General features: G+C 39.7%; 1 protein-coding gene and 1 long non-coding RNA gene across 2 annotated transcripts in view; one reads left to right on the forward strand and one right to left on the reverse strand.

Moving 5' to 3' along the window:
* Positions 1–808: 808 nt before the first annotated feature.
* Positions 809–15,330, reverse strand: LOC136144521 (uncharacterized). Its single transcript, XR_010658561.1, has 4 exons — positions 14,986–15,330; positions 7,906–8,029; positions 5,189–5,405; positions 809–4,664 (listed from the first exon to the last, which is right to left on the reverse strand). It is a non-coding gene; the product is annotated as an uncharacterized lncRNA (long non-coding RNA).
* IPO5 (importin 5) overlaps positions 14,860–24,925 on the forward strand; it is a 38,543-nt gene continuing 28,477 nt past the window's right edge. Inside the window, exons 1-3 of the mRNA XM_065902431.1 lie at positions 14,860–15,039; positions 21,247–21,327; positions 23,661–23,853. Of these exons, the coding sequence (XP_065758503.1) occupies positions 14,950–15,039; positions 21,247–21,327; positions 23,661–23,853 (364 nt within the window). The 5' untranslated portion in view covers positions 14,860–14,949. The remainder of the gene's footprint in view (positions 15,040–21,246; positions 21,328–23,660; positions 23,854–24,925) is intronic.

The following is a 24,925-nucleotide window of genomic DNA, read 5'->3' on the forward strand; positions in this document are numbered from 1 at the left end:
GCATATCTGAGGTTATCAATATTTCTCCCGGCAATCTTGATTTCAGCTTGTGCTTCATCTAGCCTGGCATTTCACATGATGTCCTCTGCATATAAGTTAAATAAGCAAGGTGACAATATACAGCCTTGATGTACTCCTTTCCCAATTTAAATATATATATATATATATATACACATTCTCATATATGTATGTGCATATATATATATATAAGCTTTCCAAGGGGCTCAGTGGTAAAGAATCAGCTTGCCAATGCAGGAGACACAGGTTCAGTCCCTGGGTTGGGAAGATCCCCTGGAGAAGGAAATGACAAACCCACTCCAGTATTCTTGCTTGGGAAATCCCATGGACAGAGGAGACTGATGGGCTACAGTCCATGGGGCCACAAAGAGTTACACATGACTGAGCCACTGAAATGAACAACAAATTATATATACATACACACACACACACACACACACAAATGTAACTTATTATAACAAGCCTAAATTGTAACATATAACAAAATCCCTTTATAATGATGGGTGTTTAGATATAAATACCAATATTCCCACCTTAAACTGAGTTCTATCAAGATTTTTTATCTGTAGTTAGGATTTAAGAGGAAATATTTGGGCTGTGGTAGAGGTGAATTCATGTAATAAGCATTCTTTTTTTTAATTAATTTATTTATTTTAATTGGAGGCTAATTACTTTACACTATTGTAGTGGTTTTTGCCCTACATTGACATGAATCAGCCATGGGTGTACATGTGTTCCCCATCCTGAACCCCCTCCCACCTCCCTCCCCATCCCATCCCTCAGGGTCATCCCAGTGCTCCAGCCCTGAGCACCCTGTCTCATGCATCGAACCGGGACTGGCGATCTATTTCACATATGGTAATATGCATGTTTCAGTGCTATTCTCTCAAATCATCCCACCCTTGCCTTCTCCCACAGAGGCCAAAAGTCTGTTTTCCACATCTAACACAAGCATTCTTATCACACGGTTTCAATGTCACTGTTCCTGACATGGCAGATAGACATTAGAACACCTTCCTGAATCTTCCCATTTACTTTCTATGCTCTTTAAAAGGACCTGGACTATTAGCTCTGATGATCAAGCAAAAACTTAAGTGTAAACAAAATATAGATAACAGCTTAGATTGAGGTGGGAAAAGAATAGCATTTAACATCTTAGTTTTGATTTGATCTAATTTCTTTAAATGATCATTTTAATTCCATTTTGTTAAAGCAAGGTTTCTAAGAGAGGTAGAGAAGTAGATGAGATTGTAGGAAGGCTGATAATTGAAGATTTAGAGAAAATAGTATTTCCTCAGCACTACCACCACTACTACATCTCCTGAAATTTGAAAAATAAAAATAGGGGGACTTCCCTCATGGTCAGTGGTTAAGACTTCACCTTCCAATGCAGCGGGTGCACCAGTTCGATCCCTGGTCAGGAAACTAGATCCCACATGCCTCAAGGGCCAAAAAACCAAAACAGAAACAATATTGCAACAAATTCAGTAAAGACTTTAAAAATGGTCCACACCAAACAAAATCTTTTTTAAAAAATCCCTCAAATAAAATGCTGTGCAATTGACATTTTCTTTAACATTCCTTCAACTATCTTTACTTTCACCCTAGTGGATTCCTAGATGTTAAAACAGCCCTGGCAAGCAGATCAAAGGAAATTAGAATATAAGGGGACATGTTCACTGTGCCAGTTCCCTCTGACGATGATATGTGTGTTATGTACGAATTAGAAACCTCCTGCCTCCATCCTGTGTTAGGATGTCTCAAGGCTGAGTCCTTGGCCCTCTTCCCTCTTCCCCAGGCAATGTCACCCACCTTCCACAGCTTTAAATGCCACGAATGTGATGGCTGAAGTTGGTATTTCCAGCTCTGCCCTCCTGATCACCTGGCCTTTCTATCCAACTACTTGCTGAACATTATCACCCAGGTGCCTAGTGGCATCTCAAATTCACCATGAACAAAACCCAACACTTGTTTTCTTCTCTCCAGACCTTACCCCTAACAGATCTTCATCTAAATGGCATCACCGGTTCTCAGACCCCAAACCTAGGCATGCTTGATTAGCTTGATTCCTCCATCTCATCCTCATCAGAAAAGGATCCACCATAAAGCTTGTGAGGTTTCATCTGCCATGCCTTGCACATGCATAAGACCCTTGCAAGGCACCACATTTTATGTTTGGGTTTTCATTTTTCTTACAGAGGTCCTCAGCTTGTATATATTTCAGGTTCCATTAAACTTGGATCTGCCTCTGCATCCTACCTCCTGCCCTATTTCATAAGAAAAGTATTCCAAGCCACCACCTTCTCTGACCTCGAGTACAACAATGACCTCCTAATGTTCCCCAGCTTCCTCACTTGCCTCTACATAATAGCCAGAACAATCTTTTGAAACTGTTTTGCAGTCGTACCCCTTATTTAACCCACTGGCTTCCCGTTCCACTTAAAATAAGTCACAGCACTGAACCATCACAATGCCTGTGGTCATCTGGTCCTTGCTTAGCTCCCAGTCCTTTCTCTACGCAGCTGACTCCCCTCTAACTGCACCCTTCTTTCCTTGTTGGAATACACCATAGTCTTTTTTTTTACCTCAAAGCTTTTGTACTTGCCCTTTCCCTGGCTTAAGAGAATTTTCCCCCATTTCTTCCCTTGTCTCCTCATCATTCAAGTCTCAGCTCAAACGTCACCTCCCCTCAGAAGACTGTGTCCTTTGGGTGGAGATTCAGCTCCACCCCAGTCATTCTTGATCCCATTATCCCCTTCTTCTCACTTGTCACAATAAGAAATTATCTACTCAGTTTTCTTTATTGTCTGACTTCTTTAAAAATATTATGTACTCCGTGAAGATTCACTTGCTCACCACTGAATCCCCACAGCCTAGCAGTACCTACTGCAGAGAAGGTTGCCATAAAGCATTTGCTAAATAAATGCACAAGTGAAATGTGTGTTAAATAAATATTAATATAGTAAAATATGCTATGAAGAGGTACTACGCATAGAGTTAGTAGGATGGAGGAATATGAACTTTTTATGAAGTTTTTTTTCACTTCTTCCTTGTTAACTGTAGACTGGTAAAAACCTATCCTTCCAGTGGATGCAAATTTGAGATGTGAATTGATGTCACAATTAATACTCCACTCTGTACAGCATCATAATATGTGAGCTAAAATGTATATGTCTTTGTGTCCAAACTGTAATATATTTGCCATAGCAGCAAGTAAATGGAGAAGAAAATATACAGACTGAATCTCATCTGAATCTCCCCATTCTTCTTTCCCCAAGATATTGGTTCAGGAGTGCTCAGGTTTGAGGGTTATGAATGTTATCCATATATTCTGAACAGAGTTACATATATTGTGAAAAAAATTGGAAGAAAAAAATCAGTGAGATCTGTGTCCATTTCCTTCAGCTCTAAGGAAAAGCATTGTTTAAAGTATCTGCTTTATTGAGATATAACTCATATACCATTAAGTTCAGTCTTTCAAAGTGTACAGTTGAGTGTTTAGTATATTTACAAGAGTTTCACATCCATCACCACAATCACATTGCAGAACATTTCACTCCCCCAAAGAAAGCCCACACCCATTACCAGTCACTCCACGTTCCCTCCCCTCCTCTCTCACTCAGCCCTCCACCTCCAGGCTCCTGGCAACCACTAGTCCACGTTTGGCCTCTCTGAATTTGCTGGTTCTGGAAATTTCATAACCATGTAACCAAAAAAATATGTGACTTTTAACATTAGGTTTCTTTCACTGATACTGTTTTAAAGGTTCTTCCATGTTGTACACTGTGTCAGTATTTCATTTTTTTTAATTGCCAAATAATATCTCATTGTGTAGACAAGCAACATTTTATCTATTCATCAGTTGATGGACGTTTGGATTGTTAATTCTTTTTGGCTATTATGAATAATTTTGCTATGACCATCCACGTACAAGTTTTGTGTAGATATACATTTCCATTTCTCTCAAGGATATACTTCAGTAGAATTGCTGAGTCATATAGTAATTCTATGTTTAACCTTTAAAGGACTGTCAAACTGTTTTCCAAATTGACTGCTCCATTTTACATTCCCATCCACAGTGTATGTGGTTCCAATTTCTACACCAATCTTTCCTCCAGAACTTGCTATTGTCTTTTTTATTATAGTCATCCTTGTGGCTATGAAATGGTACCTCATTATACATTTCCCTAATAATTAATGATGTTGATCATCTTTTAATGTACTTAAATCTATCTGTATTCATGTATCTTCTTTGGTGGAGTGTCTATTCAAATATTCTGCTCATGTATTAGTTTGGGAGGGGTTTTTTTGGCTATAGATTTGTATAGTTCTTTATACATTCTCATGCAAGTCCCTTAACAGCTATATGGTGCAAATATTTCTCCCATTCTATGGATTGTCTTTTCCTTCTCTTGATGGTTTCCTTGCAAGCGCAAAAGTTGTATCTGTTTTTTTCTTTGTCTTTTTGTGATTTTCGTGTCACATCTAAGAAACCAATGCTTAATTCAAGGCCATGAAGATTTAATCTCATGTTTTCTTCCAAGAATGTCATAGTTTTAGCTCCCACATTTAGATCTGTGCTTCATTTTGAGGTCTACACACTGTGCAAGATAGCAGTCCAACTTCATTCTTTTCCTGTAGATATCCTGCAAAAGATAATATCAAGTTGTACCAGCAATCTTTGTTAAAAAAGAGTGTTCTTTCACACTGAGTGGTCTTGGCACCTGTATATATCCCCATTCTCCAGAGAACCATTAGCATACATTATAGAGAGATTTATCTTAAGGAATTAGCTACCATGATTGTCAGGCCAGGCCTGTCTGAAATCGTAGGGCAGGCCAACAGGTGGAAATTCAGATAAAAGTTGATTTTGTAATCTAGAGCCTGAACTTTGCAGAGCAAGCTAGCAAGTTTTCCTATGTTGCCGTCTTGAAGCAGAATTGCTTCGTCTTCTGTAAACGTGCCTTTGCTATCAAGGCCTTCCACTGTTTGAATGAGACCCACTCACCTATTGAGGGTAATCTGCTTTACCTAGATCAACTATTGTAAATGTTACTCACATCCACAATACCTTCCCAGCAACATCTAGACTAGGGTTTGACCAAACAACTGGGCTTCATTGCCTAGTCAAATCGAAACATCATAGCACCCTTGTCAAAAATTAACTGACCTCAAATGTATCATATATTTCTAGATTCTCCATTCAATTTCATTGATCTATATATGCCTATCCTTATGCCAGTACTGCTGTGGTTTGATAATTGTAGCTTTATGGTAAGCTTTACAATCAAGGTGTGAGTCCTCCAACTTTTGTTTTGTTCAAGATGTTTTGGCTATTTTGTAGTCTCTTGCAACTCATATGAATTTTAGGACCAGCTTGTCCTTTTCTGAAAAAGAAAAAAAAAAAAAGAAGTTGAAATTTTAAAAGTTACTGTCTTAAATCTAATTTGAGGAATACTGCCATCTTAATATTAAGTCTTCAATTCATGCACATGGATTGTATTTGCATTTATTTAGCTCTTCATAAATTTCTTTTAGCTATGTTTTATAATTTTCAGTGTACAACTCTTACTCTTTCATTAAATTTGCTCCTGAGTGTATTATTTTTGACGCTGTTATTCAGCATCAAATGGGATTTCCTTAATTTAATTGTTTTGATTGGTCATTGCTAGTTTATAGCAATGTAATTGATCTTTCTATATTGAGCTTGTGTCCTGCAACCTCACTGAGTTCTAATAGCATTTTTGTGGATTCATCTGGATTTTTTTCCATACAAGATCATGTCATATATGCATCTCCAGTACAATGAAAAATAGAAATGATGAGAATGGATTCTTATCTTATTCTTGATGTCAGGGAGAAAGCATTGATTTTGTGGGGTTTTCATCAATGGATATTATCAGTTTAATGATGTTTCTTTCTTTTCCTAGTTTGTTGAGTGTTTTTTATTTTGAAAGGGTGTGGGATTCTGTCAAAGGCTTTTTCTGCATCACTGAGAGACAATGTGATCTTTTTACTTCATTCTATTACTATGATATATTACATTGATTGATTTCCTTATGTTATACCAACCTGGCATTCCTGGGATAAACTCACTTGGTAATAGTATATAATCTTATTTGTATGTTGCTGGATTTACTTTGTTTGGATTTTGTTGAGAATTTTCGCATCAATATTTATATCGGTAAGTGGTTCTCCTGAGCTATCTGTCTTTAGTTTTGATATCAGGTTAACATTAGCCTCATAGAGTAAGTAAGTGTTCACTACATTCCTGTTTTTTGAGTTTAAGAAGGACTGGAGCTAACTCTTCTTCGAATGTTTGGTAGAATTTACAGCAAGTACTGGAATTCTGTGAAAAGTTTTTTTAAATTATCAACTCAATCTCTTTTCATTTTTTTTCTTTTTATCAATCTCTTTTCTATTCAGATTTTCTACTTCTTCTTGAATTCACTTTCAAAGTTGAGATTTTCTAAGAATTTCTCCATTTTATTTAGGTTATTTAATTTACTAGCATATGATTCCTCATAGTATTCCCTTATAATTCTCTTTATTTCTGAAAGGTTAATAGTGATCCCCTCTTGTCTTATTTTATTTTGGGGGGCTGTGCCATGAGGACTGAGGGATCTTAGTTCCCTGACCAGGGGCTAAACCTGGGCCACTGCAGTGGAAGCGCTAAGTCTTAACCACTGTACCACAAAGGAATTCCCTCTTTTTTTTATTTCTAATTTTAGTAACTTGAATCTTCTTTTCTTGGTCAACCAAGTCCAAAGTTTGTCGATTTTTTGACTTTTCAAAGAATAACAATTTTTTTCTATATTGTTTTTTTATTCTCTATTTCATTTATTTCCTTTCTTTTTATTTCTTCTTCTTACTTTGGGTTTAGTTTGCCCTTCTCCTAGTTTCAGAGGAATTAGATTATTGATTGGAGATCTCTCTTCCTTTTTAATGAAGATCCTTACAACTCTGAATTTTCCTATGAGAATTGTTTCCATTGTATCCCATAAGTTTTGGTATCTTATGTTTTCATTTTCCTCCATCTCGGCACTTTCTAATTTCCCCTGTGACCTCTTCTTCAAGAGTGGGATTTAGGAGTGGGATGATTAATTTCTACTTATTTGTGAATTTCCTTTGTTCTTGATCTCTAATATCATTTTACTGTGGATGGAGAACATACTTCACATGACTCCAATCCTTTTAAACCCACCGAAGCTTGTTTTATGGTCTAACATATGATCAATCCTGGAGAATGTTCCCCATGCACTTGAGAAGAATGTGTATTCTGCTGTCATTGGATGGAGTGCTACAGATAGATATCTGTTAGGTCTTCTATTTGTTCTTGCTTTTCTGCCTAGCGGTCCAATTCATTAATCAAAGTAGAAATTGAAGTCTCCAACTATTTTATTGAATTTCTCTCTTCAGTTCATTAAAGCTTTACTTCATATATTTTGGGGCTCTATGGATAGGTACATATGTTTATAATCATTAAGTCTTCTGGACTGATTAACACTTTTATCATAATAAAGTGTCCTTCTTTGTCTCTGATAACAATTTCATTTTAAAATTTATTTTCTCTAACATTAATATAGCCATTTTAGCCCTCTTTTGGATACTGTTTACATGTATATCTTTTTCTATTCTTTTACTTTTAAGCTATTTGTGTTCTAAGGAACAACATTAAACACTAAACTATTGTGCTAAGTACATTTTTGTCTCAGGTATTAGAATGCAGCAAGTGATGGTTTTAAAATCCATTTACTACATTTAAATGAAAATAATATCTAAATAATAAAAGATAGTCTTCCACACCCCCCCCCCCATCTCTTAACCAGTCCTTGATTTAACCCATAATGGTTTATTCCACAGGATTAAATCTGGAGTCTCACTTACCTTCTAAAGGTTCACCAATCCATTTATTGTCAAACCAGCAGGGAAAGGAGATTCCTCGGCAAGGAACACTGCTCAGAAAGTACTGCACCATGTCTGCAAATCCCTGAGAATCAAGTCCAGGAGACTGGAAGCAACGGAGAGCACTATAAGGTAACTGGTATTCATTTGAGTTCCTAAATCTAAGTGAACAAAGTACTCAGGACACCTGAGTTAGTTCTATTATTTTATTCTCTGGGAAAGCACTGTCCAATAAAAATATAATGTGAACAAATGCAAATAACATATGTAAATTTAAAAAGTTTCTAGGAGCCACATATTATTAAAAAGAAAAAAAAGCCAAATTTATTTACTTATTATTTAGCTAATAATTATAGTTAATTAATACATATATTTTATTTAACCCAATATAATATCATTTCTACACATGACTAATACAAGATTATTATTCTCTGTTGTTGTTCAGTACAAGTCATGTCCAACTCTTTGCAACCCCATGGACTACAGCACACCAGGCTTCCCTGGCTTTCACTATCTCCCAGAGTTTTTCTCAAATTCATGTTATTCTTAATTTCCTACTGAGTCTCTGAAATTTATACTTAAAGCACAACTTAATGAAATCTAGCCACTTTTCAGATGATTAACAGCCATAGTCACTAATGGCTACCACATTGGACAGTGCAACAGTAGTATTTAAAGCTGAAAATTAGCCTTGAAATCCTCTATGATGACCAAATCAAACCTAAAATTTCTTTCTTAACCACAATTATTATCCATTGCTTATATTTAGTAGCATAAAAATATAATAACCTAACAGGTGGTACAATCAGAATTAAATTTACAAAATTTGGAGGTTCCAATCTGCATTGGTTCAACAGACTGCATGGAAAAACAGACTGGTTCCAAATCAGGAAAGGAGTACGTCAAGGCTTCATATTGTCACCCTGCTTATTTAACTTATACGCGGAGTGTATCATGTGAAATGCTGGGCTGGATGAAGCACAAGCTGGAATCAAGATTGCCAGGAGGAATATCAATAACCTCAGATATGCAGATGACACCACCCTTATGGCAGAAAGTGAAAACTAAAGAGTTTCTTGATGAAAGTGAAAGAGGAAAGTGAAAAAGTTGGCTTAAAACTCAACATTCAGAAAACTAAGATCATAGCATCTGGTTGAATCATTTCATGGCAAATAGATGGGGAAACAATGGAAAGAGTGACAGACTTTATTTTGGGGGGCTTCAAAATCACTGCAGATGGTGACTGCAGCCATAAAATTAAAAGATGCTTGCTCCTTGGAAGAAAAGCTGTGACCAACCTAGACAGCATATTAAAAAGCAGAGACATTACTTTGCCAACAAAGATCCGTCTAGTCAAAGATATGGTTTTTTCAGTAGTCATGTATGGATATGAGAGTTGGACTATAAAGAAAGCTGAGCACCGAAGAATTGATGCTTTAAACTGTGGTGTTGGAGAAGACTCTTGAGAGTCCCTTGGACAGCAAGGAGATTAAACCAGTCTAACTAAAGGAAATCAGTCCTGAATATTCATTGGAAAGACTGATGCTGAAGCTGAAACTCCAATACTTTGGCCACCTGATGCGAAGAGCTGACTCATTTGAAAAGACCCTTCCTGATGCTGGGAAACATTGAAGACGGGAGGAGAAGGGGATGACAAAGGATGAGATGGTTGGATGGCATCACCGACTCGATGGACATGAGTTTCAGTAAACTCTGGGAGTTGGTGATGGATAGGGAAGCCTGGCATCCATGGGGTCACAAAGAGTCGGATATGACTGAGTGACTGAACTGACTGAATCTGCATTGGTAATGATTTCTAAGATTTTTTAAGCATTTGCTCTGTGCCAGGCACTATGACAAGTATTTTAAAACATTGTGAAAGTTACTTCTGTTATCTCGATTTCATGGAAGAGGAAACTGGGGCTAAGAAAAGTTAATTAACTTGGGTAAGATCAAGCAGCATGTGAGTTGTGAAGTCTCTTTCTGGCTGGCTCTGGAGCCTGTAAGCCTAGCCTCCAAATTCTACTGCCTTCCTAAAATGAATCAACCACCTGCAGACATACAGTGAATTTCATATATAAAGCTATGAGAGAGAGTCTAAATTTCCCCTGTGTGTGTTCAATTCAGCAATTTGCTGAGGGCCTATTGTGTTCAGTGCCCTTGGGAATCAGGTTTCACTCACCCCTGGCTGGCATGCTCTGACTGAAACTAACTGCTTCAGAGAGGGGCTTGAACATTTTGATAAAGAGCAGCAGAAGAAATGTGAACTGTTCAGCATTTTTTATTTTCAGTAAATAGCTCTTCAATAGCTCTCAACTTTTTCTGCTTGCTCTCATCTAGGCAATTGATAACATCAGTAATGGAGTTAGAAATCTTATTTATCAGCCAAGTGTCTACTAACTATTCTTTGATTCATCCACGTGCTATTTTAATTCATATAATTGAAAGACTAATAGAAACAATATTTTAAACACACAAAAATGTGATTACACATTTATATCATATGTAGCTTTAAAAGTAATTGTTTAAGGCCTGTTTATTATTTAATACCCAAATCTATCTAACTAATGATGGCTGCAACTGCCAAGTAAATATGATACAGATGCCACACTATGTACATTTACAAATGTTATCCTAGCTTTTACAACACTCCTATGAAGAAGTATTACTCCCATTTTACAGATGAGGAAACATAGCCAACTTTTTTTTATTACGTTATGTTATTATGTTAGCTATTAATAAAATACAAACATCTGTAAACAATATCATCACCTTAAACCTGTGTACAGTAACAGATGATAATACCTCCATTTACATCATCCAAATTGACTCTCACAGTAAGTCATGATACAGAAAGCCCATGTGCTTACAACTACCAGGATAGGTAACTGAGGTTCTTTTGGAGTCCTGCAGCAACTTTTAAAAAATTACAAATTGTTCATTCGGGAGAATCTTATTTTATTTACATTCAGCACCTAATGAACCAAAAATGACAGACAAGACCACATTCTACCACAGCTGACAGGAGCTTTCACAGAAGTTTTATAAGCTTCATTTGTCCAGCCTCCTGCCATTTCTAGGACAGGCTCATCCACGTGGAAGCCCAGGAAACCAAGGGCAGCAGCCAGAGAGGACTCTGAGGCTCTCCTTTGCCTCCCGTAGCTTTATAAACAGACTGATGGCCAGTCAGCGCAATGCCTTCTCACAAACTTCAAATATCCTCAGCTACCTAGATGTCAGGTCCCAGCTGACAGAAACTTGCAGCTTTCCATTTTTCCCACCTCACCGTCTTTTACAGGGAGTTGTAAAGGCCCTAAGCAACTATGCCTCCAGAATTTAATAGAGGTCTGGAGAATTCCAGACTATACAGTCCATGGGGTTGCAAAGAGTCAGACACGACTGAGCAACTTTCACTTTCACTAAGACAATAAGCATCAAGAGCTGGCAGTTTTCCCAGTTAATCAGCCCAAAGCAATGCCAACCAATTGCAAGTAAGACTGAAAAAGTTTTCTGCTTCTCCATTTCATTCCCAATTATAATGTTAGAACTTTTGTGATTAGTAATATCATACCTTATTCCTTTTTATAGATGAGACATTGAGCTTTAAAGACATTAAGTGCTCACTGAACTTCACATGACTAGTAAGAGGCTAAAGACCCAAACCCGTTCAACTGAAGTTCAAGGTTCTTTACCTTAAACCATCTAATCTCCTTGGGAAATAAATCTCTATTATTGTGGACTGCCTTTATACAATATCTGAGCTATTTTCTTATGGGGAGATAATACTCAAAAAACAAACTATATTATCTCCATGGGAAACTGGTTCCAGTGCAGTAAATTCCTAGAAAGCTGAGCATTACAAACTCTTCTAAGGTGGCAGGCAGTCCTGCTGCTGAGAGGACAGTAGGTCCTGCAATCTATCCACCTAGTAGGTTCTCTAGATGCCAAAACTGGTCTCAACTGTTAGGAAGTCTGTTACCTACCCCCAAGGTTATAGGAATTTCTCCCATTTGGGACTCTCCTTATTCATTACCCTTAAAAATCTGCTCCTTCTCTTTTGATTAAATACTTACAATATTAAAATAAAGATGGGCTGTCATCCCATATTCTAGCAGTTGATGTGACCACTAATACTAACTTGTGTTGTTTCTAGCCTGAAATAATTTTATGCTTTTTTGCCTCATCAAACTTCCTATTTTGACAAATCTGTAGACTTAGGTTGTGGTTTAGTCACTCAGTCACGTCCAACTCTTTGCAATCCCATGGACTGTAGCCCACCAGGCTCCTCTATCCAAGGGATTCTCCAGGCAAGAACACTGGAGTGGGTTGCCATTTCCTCCTCCAGGGGATCTTCCCAACCCAGGGATCAAACCCACATCTCCTGAATCACCTACTCTGGAAGGTGGATTCTTTACTGCTGAGCCACTAAGGGAGCCCTAGGCTTAGGTTGGAATTTCTATTATTTGAGAGTTATTAAATATATGTAATCTATAGAGTCATTGCCTATAAAAACACATACTACAGCAGGTGTTAGATCAGGCCATACTCTGAGCAAGACTGTAGGTAATTCACTTACTTCATAGGTAACCTAGTCATTAAAAGTGATTGTTGTAATATGTAATTCCCCAAATCCTAATAAACCTTGGGTGAGGTTATTAAGCCTCCTCAGAATCCAGACATGTCCACTGCAAAAAGCAAAACCCAAAACCTACCCCAAATTAATGTACACAATGGTTTGTCTTTGAAGAAATAACGTGTTGTAAGAATAACAAATTGTCACATCTAAGAAACATCAATTGTACAAAGTTAGGTTGGCAATCTTCTTACAGACAATACCATCACAGTTAGAGATAAAACTTTCTAAGGGAGTTTTCTCCTTGAATCAATCAGAATTCTTTAAAAAAATATCTTGGCCAGCAATCATAGTTTCATGTGGATCCCTGGCAGCTCAACTGATAAAAGAATCTGACTGCAAAGTGGGACACCTGGGTTGGGAAGATCACCTGGAAGAGGGCATGGCAACTCCTCCATTATTCTTGTCTGGCGGGCAACAGTCCATGGATTCACAAAGAGTCAGGCTCGACTGAGCAACTAAACACAGCACCCAAGCCTTGGCCCAGATTCTGGACACAGTGGTCTAGACTCTAAATGTACAGCCAAGGTTTATCATTCACTGAAAAGCAAATGTTTGAAGACTTTCAAAGACTAGAACCTCAACAGAATAGTCAACAGAAAATTAAATCCCCTAAAGAAATACTTTGAGCAGCTAGAAGTGTAGTCATCTCTATGTACTCCATGTGGAACCTTCTCACTACAAATGTGTCTTCTTGAGGCAAAAATGAATTGTTACTTTCCTCACTGTCACCTTTAGCCCAATGCATTGGACACAGTAGGAGCTCAGCAGAAGTGCCCTTTGATTGGAACACTACTACTCCCTCAGCCTTTGGCAGCTCCAGTGAAGGCAGATTGGGGGTATTATTCATTGAGTGAAGTGAAAGTGTTAGTTCCTCAGTCCTGTCCCACTCTTTCCGGCCCCATGGACTATAGTCCACCAGGCTCCTCTGTCCATTAATTCTCCAGGCAAGAATACTGGAAAGAGGGTAGCCATTCCCTTCTCCAGGGGATCTTTCTGACCCAGGAACAGAACCTGCATCTCCTGCATCGCAGGCAGATTCTCCACAGTCTGAATCACCAAGGAAGCCCAGTATCTGTGGATTGGACTTCCCTAGCCGCTCAGAGATTAAAGCATCTGCCTGGAATGTGGGAGACCCCGGTTCGATTAGTGAACTTCAAACTGAAACCAGGTCTCTGAGCTCTTAAGGACTGGTGTGAACCAAGCACTTAATGAAAGATCACTACAAGCCAGTCTTTCTTCAGGAAAGGGGATGGGGTCTTAATTTACCCCAGTCATTGAAAGAATGACATCACCGACTCAATGGACAAGAGTTTGAGTAAGCTCCGGGAGTTGGTGATGGGCAGGGAAGCCTGGTGTGCTGCAGTCCTTGGGGTCGCAAAGAGTCGGACACGACTGAGCGACTGAACTGAACTGATTGCAAGAAATGTGACCCCAAAACAAGGAAATCAAAGGAATAGTCTAGGATCCTGGGGTGATAAGAGGGGGAGGAAAGTGTGCTACGTGGCTATCTCAGGACAACGGGCTAGGGGAGGAGGGGAGGCCTCGCGGCAGGGCCCGGGGCTGAGTAACCCCTCTTCCGGGCAAGCCCAAGGCATGAGTCACCGGTGAGCGTGGCGGGAGGAAGGGGCGGCCTGAGTCACAGCCCCGGGGAAGATCGGAAGGTCTGACTGACGAAGGGATCTGTGGACCTCGGGGTGCAATGGAAGTAGGAGGTGGATTTTGAAACCCAGTCTCTCCCTCTGGGGCGGGGGTGGCTGAGGAAGTGGGGGTCTAACCTAGGGTCCCAGGGGCTGGGGGCGCTGCTGGGGTCGCAGAGAGGGGCTGGCGGACAGCAAGGGGGAGGAGACCCGCCCGCCTGCGGCGCGGAAATCTCCCGCGCTCTGGAGCTGGCCCCTCCTCCCCAGCCTGGTCTCACGCCCCCTCGCAGCCCGGCAGGCTGGCCCACCGGCTCCTCCCGCTTTCCCCGCGACACAGCCGCGACCACAGCTGGGCCGCCAAGGCCCCGCCCCCTTCCCGCCCCGCGCCCAGCCGGGCGGCCGGCAGCGCGCTGCCAGTGACGGCGCTGCAGGGTGCGTGGCCAATCGGCGCGGCCCCCGAGGAGGCGGCCTCGGCTCCGCCCCCCCGCCCGGCGTTCAGGGCCAATGGGACGCTGGCGCCGACGGCCGCGGCGGGGGTGAGGGGTCACGAGACCCCGCCCCGTCCTCCCCTTTCCCCTTTGCCCCGCCCTTTCCCGCCGCCCCGCCCCCCCGCCCCCCACCTCAGTCCCGCGCCGCTGCTGGTGCCGGTCCCCGCGCAGGGCCCGCCCCCGCCCCTCCCGCCGGCCCGCCAGCGCGCCTCACGGCTCCTGTCTCCCCTCCCTCCTTCTCTCTCTCTCTCTCACGCCTAGCGCAATGGCGGCGGCCGCGGCGGAGCAGCAACAGTTCTACCTGCTCCTGGGAAACCTGCTCAGCCCCGACAATGTGGTCCGGAAACAGGCAGAGGTAACAGCGCGCCGCCCCCGACTCTCGGCGCCCTGGGCCGGCGCGCCGACCTTGCCCCCCGACGCCGCCCGCCCGGGCCTCGGCCGGTCCGCCGCGGCGGCGGCGGCGCAGGCCGGGCCGGGCGGGCGGGCGGCGGCCGCGCAGCCCACGTGTGAGGCGGCCCGCGGCTCCCTGCGGTGCCCCCAGGCCCTTCCGGCCCTTGCAGCCGCGGCGCCCGGCGCCAGTTACCTCCCCGCCGCCGCTCGCACACACGTGCGGCCGCTGCTGACACGCTGCCCCCGCCCAGATGGGGAAGCCGGGCGGCGGGGAGGGATGTGAGGTGTGGGGCGGGCCCCTCGGTTCCCCTCGCCCTTTTCCCGCTTTTCTCCGGCTGGGAGCCTCCCCCGCCCTTCCAGCTGCGGTCTCCACCCTGCCCAAGCCCTTTGGTCCCCCCCCCAAACGCTGGCTGCTCCCTGAACCATCACCCCTGCTCTTCTTCTCCTGCCCCTCAACTCTTCACACCACCGTCCGTCCCTCCCTTCCCCGATCCCTCCTACTGAATTGTGTGCCTCGTCTTCTTTCCACCTATTTCCATCTTGTCCTCTTTCTCAGTCCAGTTCCTAATATCAGAAGCCGGATTTTCATTCCTCTCTCCACCGCCCCCACCCCCCCCACACACACACAAGTTTTTGCGAAGTTGCCTTTAGGATTTCTTTCTAAGCAGCTTGCACCTTAACTTTGCTCATCCTTCAGATAAATTTTCTGTGGTCTCTAGAGACTTGTGGTCTCTTAAATGGGGTATCCTCGGACTTCCGTTGTCTATCTCGGCCAGTGCCACATGTTTAAGGCTTTTTTAATTTCACCCAGTCTAACCTGAATTTTTTTTTTAACCATCTTTTTGGCTCCTGACCTCCAAAATGTGGAGCTGTGGATAAAGTTTCAAGAGACAGTGTTTGAAATGTATCTGCAAGTTCATTTATCAGGTAGCGGTAAGGCACACTTGATTCTGTGGAAGACTGTTGTTCGAGTGTGTTGAGATGCGATTTGAGACATGTCAAGGGAAGGGCAGAAACTTTCCTGTTTCTATGAAGTGCGTTATCAGATCCTATCCTCAGACTTGATTACATACGGAGTTCTTTGTCACCACGTGATTAAAGATTTTTATAAGATTCAGTGAAGGAAAAGAAAAAGATTCAATGAGGGATGTTCAGCCACATATTCTTATAGAGCAAACATTTATTTTTACACAGCTAATGAAGTCCTTTTCAGGACTCAGGAAATTTTATAGTTATTTTTAAAATTACAGCATCATTCCTACTTTAACTAGGTAGAGGATCTGCTGGTTACACTTAGTGGTTTTATGATCCCTGAGGTAAATACTCTGGAAGTTCAGTGCTGTATGAAAATCAGTTTAAACTATGGTTAACTTTATCCTAATGACTTTTGATGCACTTATTATACACGTGATGCATACTCAGGGTAAAAAATTCAAATTGCAAATAGTTTTTTATCCCATTCCCCAAAAGTAACCACTTTTAAGTGTTGTATGCATCTTCCTTGCAAAATACCTTTACGTGTATATCTGTATGCATTTATTTTTACATGAATGGGTTTATAATATGCGTCCTATTGCCCAGCTTGGAATTTTTTACTCAGTCTGTCTTCACATTGCCCCGTTAGAGGATTATGTTTTGTTTTTTAAAGCAGCTATGGATGCCTTACTCAGCCAACCTCCTATGAATGAACGTTGAAGTTTCCAGTGTCCTGCTGGTAAAAACAGTGCTGTACATAGCAGTACATGTATACTGTCTTTTCAGACTTTTGCCAGGTTTACTTGTATAGTACTTAAAAGTTCTCTTTTCCTCAGAAGTGATATGCATTTGTTAGTTGCATCACTGTGCACTGATACCAGTGGGATGTGATGATCCTATAAAAACGTTTTAATGCTGTCTGCTAACTCTAGAGGTAATTTTTCACCAAAATAAGTTCTTAATCCCAACCCATAATAGAAATTTCCATGTGTTGCAAAGCAGAACAGCATTGTAATTAGTAAGCTAGTTTAATTCTCCCTCTTCCCTCCAGTTGCTTAAGTCTCTATTGTCAAGCCTAGTGGGGAATCTCTCTTCTATTGAACTAAATACCAATGTCTGGTTCAGCTTGAATTCCAATTGGTGCCTGTTGTAAATCTTTTATCTCTCCCATCACTTTGGGGATAGTTAGCAGCATTCAGCACATTTTCTCATCAAGAACAATTGAAAATAAGTACTGTTACGCTCTCAGTCTCTTTATTCTCAGTGAAAACATACAGATACTATATTTTTCCTTTCATTGTCTATCCTGGGACTGTGTTAACATGTAAAGTACTATAATACACAATTTTCTTAATTTGACAGAAAAGGTAAATGTTTGAGAGGAAGCTCCCTGGCACTATGTAATATAGCACTAAACTCATCTGTAGATAGAGCTCCTTAGTAAAGCAAAATATTTGAAACAGAAATGTCTGCATGAAATGATACCTTAATACCACCTTCTTCTCTTTTTTGCCTTCCAAAGTGAACCTTTTATAACTACTCAAACTAAATAAAACTGAATATTACAGTTTGTTATAATGTAACCCGGAAGCCCTCGGGCTTCCCCGGTGGTTCAGCAGGTAAAGAATCCACCTGCAGTACAGGAGACACCAGTTTGATCCCTGAGTGGGGAAGATCCCCTGGATAAAGAAATGGCAACCCACTCCAGTATTATAGCCTGAAAAATTCCATGGACAGAGGAGCCTGGCAAGCTATAACCCATGGGGTCGCAAAGAGTCGGACATTACTGAAGCGATGGAGCACACACATACACACCACAGCAAATACAAAATTGTTTCTTAACTAAAGAACTGGCATGGGCTCAGTAAGTATTTGTGTAATTTACTCAGTCAAAATAAAAATACTTAGTTGACACATAAGTACCAAACTGTTGACTATGGTGGCTTGTTTTGACTTCACATATGAAGTCAAGTACATTTGAAAACTTATTGTTATATATTGAAATCATTGAATGGCTTCGGAACTTTTAAAAGTTAAAGCTTTTTCCATTGTACAAAGCACTTGTTAGGCTTTATTTCTATTAAATCTTACTCTTTAGCTTTACAAAAAAATGTTTCTGGTATGAAGAAATGATTTAAATTCCCCTAAGTCCCAAAATTCAGTAAGTTGAATGTCCATGGCATTCATTACTAGACATTTTTCTGTAACATAAGCTTGAGTATTTCACTAATCATATATGCATGGATTTTATATTCTCAGTTGTTCCCAATGACTTCTATTCTTCATTGATTCTAGTACGACACTTCATTGATGAGATTTAGAGGAGGGCAGTGTATTATAAATTTTACCTGAACCAGAGTGTTCATTAGATAAAAGTTGATTGTCCTCTCTTTACATTTCCATGTACAAGGTATGTGAAAGTGTTAGTCACTCAGTTATGTCTGACTCTTTATGACCCTGTAGATTGTAGCCCACCAGCCTCATCTGTTCATGGGATTTCCCAGGCAAGAATACTGGAGTGGGGTGCCATTTCCTTCTCCAGGGGATCTTCCTGACCCAGGGATTGAACCCAGGTCTCCGACATTGCAGGTAGATTATTTACCATCTGAGCCTACCAGGGAAGCCCATATACAAGGTAGGCTTGCCATAAATATGTATGGAATGAGTGAGATGAGTGCATATTAGCATTTCTCCTTTGGGAGGGTTAGATGAGGTCTGCTTTACATTGTGTGATTGTTTTTGATGGTATCAAATGGAATTGAACTTTTATTATGGTGACACTGCTCACATTTCATTGAACCTGCCCGGGCTGGTGCTAGGAATATTATTAGAAAAATTCCTTGTATTTGCTGTACTCTAACCTGCTCAGTGCTGGGAATACAACCAAAAAGTGATACCATTTCTATCTTTGTGGAACTCCGTCTACTTAGGCTAAGAAAAAGTTACTCTTTTGACTTCTCGGCTGCCAAACTATCCTGACAATGTTGTGGTATAAATGTAATATTAGATCCGGATTGCCACACTGAAACATATCAAATGGGGAGAACCCTCTTTCAGGAGTCAGGGGTCACACTAAACTCTCATCTAGTCGACTTCTAATTTGTTATGGGATAGAGTTTAATAAGTTTTCTGAGCATGGTCTCTTAGTGAAGAATATTTTTTCCCCAGAACTTGATTTAGACCACTGAAAAGTTAAATGTTTATAGCATCTACAGGGCAACAGGGGCTAAGCTAGTGCAAGGAACAGGAAGATATTTTTATTGTACTGTGAGAGTTTGTTTAAATGAAAATACCTTTACATGTATTACCTCATTTCTGGATAAATCCAGACCCTCTTTTCTCCTCAGCCATGAATGCTTTTGGTCACAGTTTTCAGCAGTGTTATGTTCTTATATGTTTATGTACTAGAGAGGAACTTGAGGTTATCAGAAGATTTTGTATTGTCTTTTCCTCAAAATGTGTTCTTCCCCAAATTCAGATATGTTTGAGAAGTTTGAAAACTGAATGGCACTGGTTTTTTTGCACAGTCGGGCTCCAGAGGTGAAACCCAGAGAGAGCATTCAGTGTCGGGGAGATTCGGGGTATGGTTAGTCTCAGAAGACCAGAGTTCTTTCCACTATTTATTGTCTGTGATGTTGAGCCAGTTGTTTAACTTCTGAGCCTTTACTTCCTTATCTGTCAATATCCCAGGGTACCACAGAGCACTAGACAAATGGGAGATGTGGATTCAGAGAAGTCCAGTTTTCCTTTCCTGGTCTTCATCACTTCTGACTAGAAAGAAACTAGGTAAATTATGGGGCACAGAAGCTGTTAAAGTGCAGGCCAGCTCTTTAAATTTAGACTGCGGAGAAATTAATGTGTTATCTACATGTTATACCCTTAAAGTGGACAGATGAGAATAGAATATTTACTAAGAGACTTCTTGGGGAAAACAATTCCAAGTGTTTTCCAATTAAAAGAATGATTTCTTTCCCACATTATTTGCATGCACATGAATCTATTTGTTGTTCAGTCGCCAAGTCATGTCCAACTCTTTGCAACCCCATGAATTGTAACCCGCCAGGCTTCTCTGTCCATGGGGATTTCCCAGGCAAGAATACTGGAGAGGCTTGCCATTTCCTTCTCTAGGGGATCTTCCCGACCCAGGGATTGAACCTGCATCTCCCACATGAGCAGGTGAATTCTTTTACCACTGAGCCACCAGGGAAGTCCGCATGAATCTATACCTCTCTTCAGTTTACTTCTGTAGGCATCATATACTTAGGTCTTATATTTTGATCCAATCTAACAATCTACCTTTTAATTGGTGTCAGGTTTTGTTTTGTTTTGAACTGTTTTAACAGTTCGCTCTCATTATTTATGTTATAAACGGAAAAGGGAAGAAGTGTCCTGAGTTACAAAACCTAGATTTCTAGATCTATTAAAGTGATACTAATGAAATGATACTAAGTTTTCAGGCCAACTTTCTCCTGACCTTTTGTTTATGTATATAAAATGGTTTCAGTATAATCCTTGCTTGAAAGAAAACGTAGCATAAAGAATTTGAATACTTATCCTTTCTCTGACTTGCGTCATCTGAGCTTATTTCTCTGGTGGTTATAATAAGTAATTTGAACCAGTTCTACATCATCTGATCAAAACAATGTTGACAAAATAAGCAGTTTTCCATGATGGAAGAGGATATTGAGTGAGCACTTAACTTTGCAGCATGGTATCCCAAGTCCCATTGATCAAGTTTTTGGTTCTCTTAGGCCTAGAGTTTTTGTTTTGTTTTGTTTTTTTCCTTTTAATTAACTTATTTATTTTAATTGGAGGCTAATTACTTTACAATATTGTGGTGGTTTTTGCCATACATTGTCATGAATCAGCCATGGGTGTACATGTGTCCCCCATCCTGAACCCCCTCCCAGGCCTTGAGTTTTATTAATCAGAGGACCCTAAGATCCTGTACATCAGAAAAATCTATTTAAGAAGGGTGGAAAGGATCTTAATTAAGTCACTTATTTGATATCTTCCCTTTCTTGGCCTGTCCAAAGTATGTTCTGTCCCAGGAGAAAACTTTCACACCAGACCTAGATTGGTAGACTCATCATGCATGAATCTTTGCTGCTCTTCCTTGTCATTTCCTTTCACTGGTATACTCATGAAGTTTTCTAACATTATATTCTAACCTTTAATGTTTTTCCTTTTCATGTAGGAAACCTATGAGAATATCCCAGGCCAGTCGAAGATCACATTCCTTTTGCAAGCCATCAGAAATACAGCAGCTGCTGAGGAGGTAGGTACTTCTTTAATACCTGAGAAATGTGACTTTTTTTTTTACAAACAAGTTGGGTATCAGATGGTGGTCAGAGTGGGTAATGCGAACTGTTGTTTACTGCATAGACATTACCAGAACCCTGAACTTAATTCGTTGTGAAAAGCTACTTGGAATGATAATTTTTGTAAATACTCTTGTCTTAAGAGTGAGGATTTCTTTTTTTCCATGTAAGATGGTGTATCCCGAATGTTTTCAAATTAATGGTTCTTAAATAATTACATAGAAATTATTAAATTTAAGTGATTTTTTAATAGCTATAAGATTTTTTCTTCCTAGGAACAGTTCATTCTAAAGGAGGAAATTGAGTTCAGTGTTCTAATGTGTTGCCAAATGAAAAAATACTTTTTGAAGTTTTTATGCTTAAACTATCTCTGGATGGTGAATTTGTGCTACAGATGCGTATGAACAAGGACATACTTTATTAGAATCCTTTAAAAATCATGACTTTTAGCAAATTACCTAGCTTCTGTACTAAATTCAAATTTATAGTTTGTCACTGCTCTTCTATTCGTTTAGCAGCCAGCTTTATCTTCTCAAAAGTAATATCCTTATATATAATGAATGTTCATTGAATAGCCTCCCTCATGGAAAAGGCGTCAAAATACCCAAGTCTAAAAAACTTACTCCAAGTAAAAAACATGGCATTAGAATTTTGTAAAGTGATACTTTATTGCTAGCAGTCACATTAGATGTAAAATGCTTCTATTAATTAACACATGATGGAAATGAAGTCACACTCATCTTCTTATAGTGTTAACACCTGCCTTCTAGTAAGTCAATTTAAGCTGGCAATTTAGTGCTTTCCAGAAACACTTAGGAAACACTATAAATGTGCCTCATTTTTTTAGAACAGGTGATAAAGGCACTTCTTCACCTTTGTAGCGTACTGTTTTTCTTTAATTCAAAATAAATGTCAAATGTGAGGAACAACATAGAAGTAACTTAAATCTCTAAAATAGTTGGCTGTTTTCATTCTTGAAGATCGATGCAGGTTAGCTGCGAAATGTTTCAAGCCAAGAATAATGTGAAAATTATTGAATTTTGTCTTTAAAAACCTATTTTGAACCCTCTTTAGATCTTACTTTGATTTATGAACTAGCCTCAGAACCTTCATAAGTCAGTGTATGTGTGTGAAGAATTGCACTAATTTTAACCATTGTTTAACTTTTCTGTGGGCTTCCCTGGTAGCTTGGATGGTAAAGAATCTGCCTGCAGTGCTGGAAACCTGGGTTCGATCCCTGGGTTGGGAAGATCCCCTGGTGAAGGGAATGGCTACCCACTCCAATATTCTTGCCTGGACAATCCCCATGAACAGAGGAGCCTGGCGGGCCACAGTCCATAGGGTCGCAAAGAGTTAAATATGACTGAGCAACTAAGCACTGCAAAGCAACCTCTCTGAATCCTTTGTAGAGCATAAATTAAGTTTTGCTCTCTGCCAGAAGTGATTCAAGTAAGATCCAGATAATGGAAAAAGTGGCAAATTTTATTTTTATGGCTTCTTTTTGTTGTCACCGTATCAAAATTGTTACGGTGATCTTGAGTACCCACGTCCAGAAAAAAAGAAGATGAAAAATTCAGTTTAATATTTTCAGTGGTTTACTGACTTATTATGATGAAATTTTAAAAGCATTTGTTTCAGCTTTCTTTTAGTAATCAAGGAATATTACGTAGGAAATGCCAAATTTAAATACATTTTACAAATTTGAAAGTGGGTTAGTAATACACATGCTGAGATTAGTTAGTACTTTTTAGATGTGGGGAACTTGTTATATTTACTTGCATGAATGAAATATAAAGACAAATGGATTTGATAGCATTTTATCTAAGAGGCTAATGAAAGGGTAATAATATAGTAAGATAGGCCAGGCTGGGAGCATAAGATTAAATAGGAAAGGTACCTTATATCCTGGAATGAGAGCCAGATAGAGACATAAGAAAAGACTTATTAAAGGGTTTTTGACTTATATTAAGATTTGCTTTTCTCCAAAGAGAAAATTAAAAATAGAAATTAAAGACAGGTTCATCATTACCAAGATTCAAGGTATAATATGCTCAGGACTTTCCCTCAGTTGTAAACAGCTTTTTTGTGGCATTTTCTGTACAAAAGACTAATGTGATTAGAAAGATTTTTGTATTTTTTATGTATTTCACCTTTTTTTTAAACAAAATGCTTTTGAAATGAACTGTAAAAATAGAATAGTGAAATATATCAATGGCAGTGTGAATGTAGTTTGTTGGAAATTTTTTCTCCAGTAAGACACCAGGTCATTAACAATGTTATCTATTTATAGGCTAGACAAATGGCTGCCGTTCTCCTAAGACGTCTTTTGTCCTCTGCATTTGATGAAGTCTATCCAACTCTTCCCACTGATGTTCAGACTGCCATCAAGAGTGAGCTACTGATGATTATTCAAATGGAAACACAGTCTAGCATGAGGAAAAAAATTTGTGATATTGCTGCTGAACTGGCCAGGAATTTAATAGGTGTGTATACAAATAAATTTATCATTATGTTACAGAAGAAAGTGAGTATATATATATATATATATATATATATTTTTTTTTTTTTTTTTTTTTTTTTTTTAGTGGAATCTTAGAGGAAGAGTCACAAGTACTTGAGTATCATTTATTCTGTTGGAAATGAGTGTGATTGTGGATTTTGCATTTAAAGCAAAACATTACAGATGTTGTGAAATGCAGATATAATTCTTACCTCTTGATCTTCAAAACCATTTCTCTATAGAGAAATAATTTTCTAGTTTCCTTTACAATTGTCAGTTTTATCTTCCTCTTAATCTGTAGTTTTCAAAGCGTAGTCTAACTTACAAACCTGCCCGTAGAAGTAGAAATCATGAACTCCAGGTGATTTTGTGCTGTTTTATTTGTGTTTATAAATTAAGCACATGTGTTTATCATACTATTATAGTTTGTTATTCAGTACCACAAAATATTTTTAGAAATTAGGCTAAAACATTTAAAAATGCATTTTATCAGCAGCCAGAGCTTCTTTTGGTCACACTTAAAACATTAGTAGTATAATTGGATATGCTGTTAACTTTCTTTTTTTTTACAGAATCATCATAAACTCCGTTCACTTAGGTGGTATTTTTAAAGGTTGAAAAGAATAATTCACTAAGATAAGACTAACTTAGAGAATATTTTTAGTTGTGCTTAGTAAATTATGACATGACTTTTTAAATCTCCTTTCCTGGTGGCTCAGTGGTAAGGAATCCGCCCTCAATGCAGGAGATGCAGATTTGATCCCTGGGTCAGATCAGAAAGATCCGCCAGAGAAGGAAATGGTAACCCACTCCAGTATTCTTGGCTTGGGAAATGCCATGGGCAGAGCAGCCTGGAGGGCTTCAGTCCACAGGGCCGCAGAGGAGCCAGCCGCCTAGGCAGCTGAGCCACCGCCACTGGTGATGCATGTGTCACCTGACTGATGCCGCCAGCCCTTACTGGTTAATAGGGATGTGTTGAGTTTTTAAGTAAGTTCTAAACCCACAGAAGCTTGAATTTTTAAGTAACTTGGGAAGTTCTGTTTTCAAGTTTTTTT

Source organism: Muntiacus reevesi, chromosome 11, assembly GCF_963930625.1.
Source record: "Muntiacus reevesi chromosome 11, mMunRee1.1, whole genome shotgun sequence".
In the NCBI taxonomy this organism is placed as follows: domain Eukaryota; kingdom Metazoa; phylum Chordata; class Mammalia; order Artiodactyla; family Cervidae; genus Muntiacus; species Muntiacus reevesi.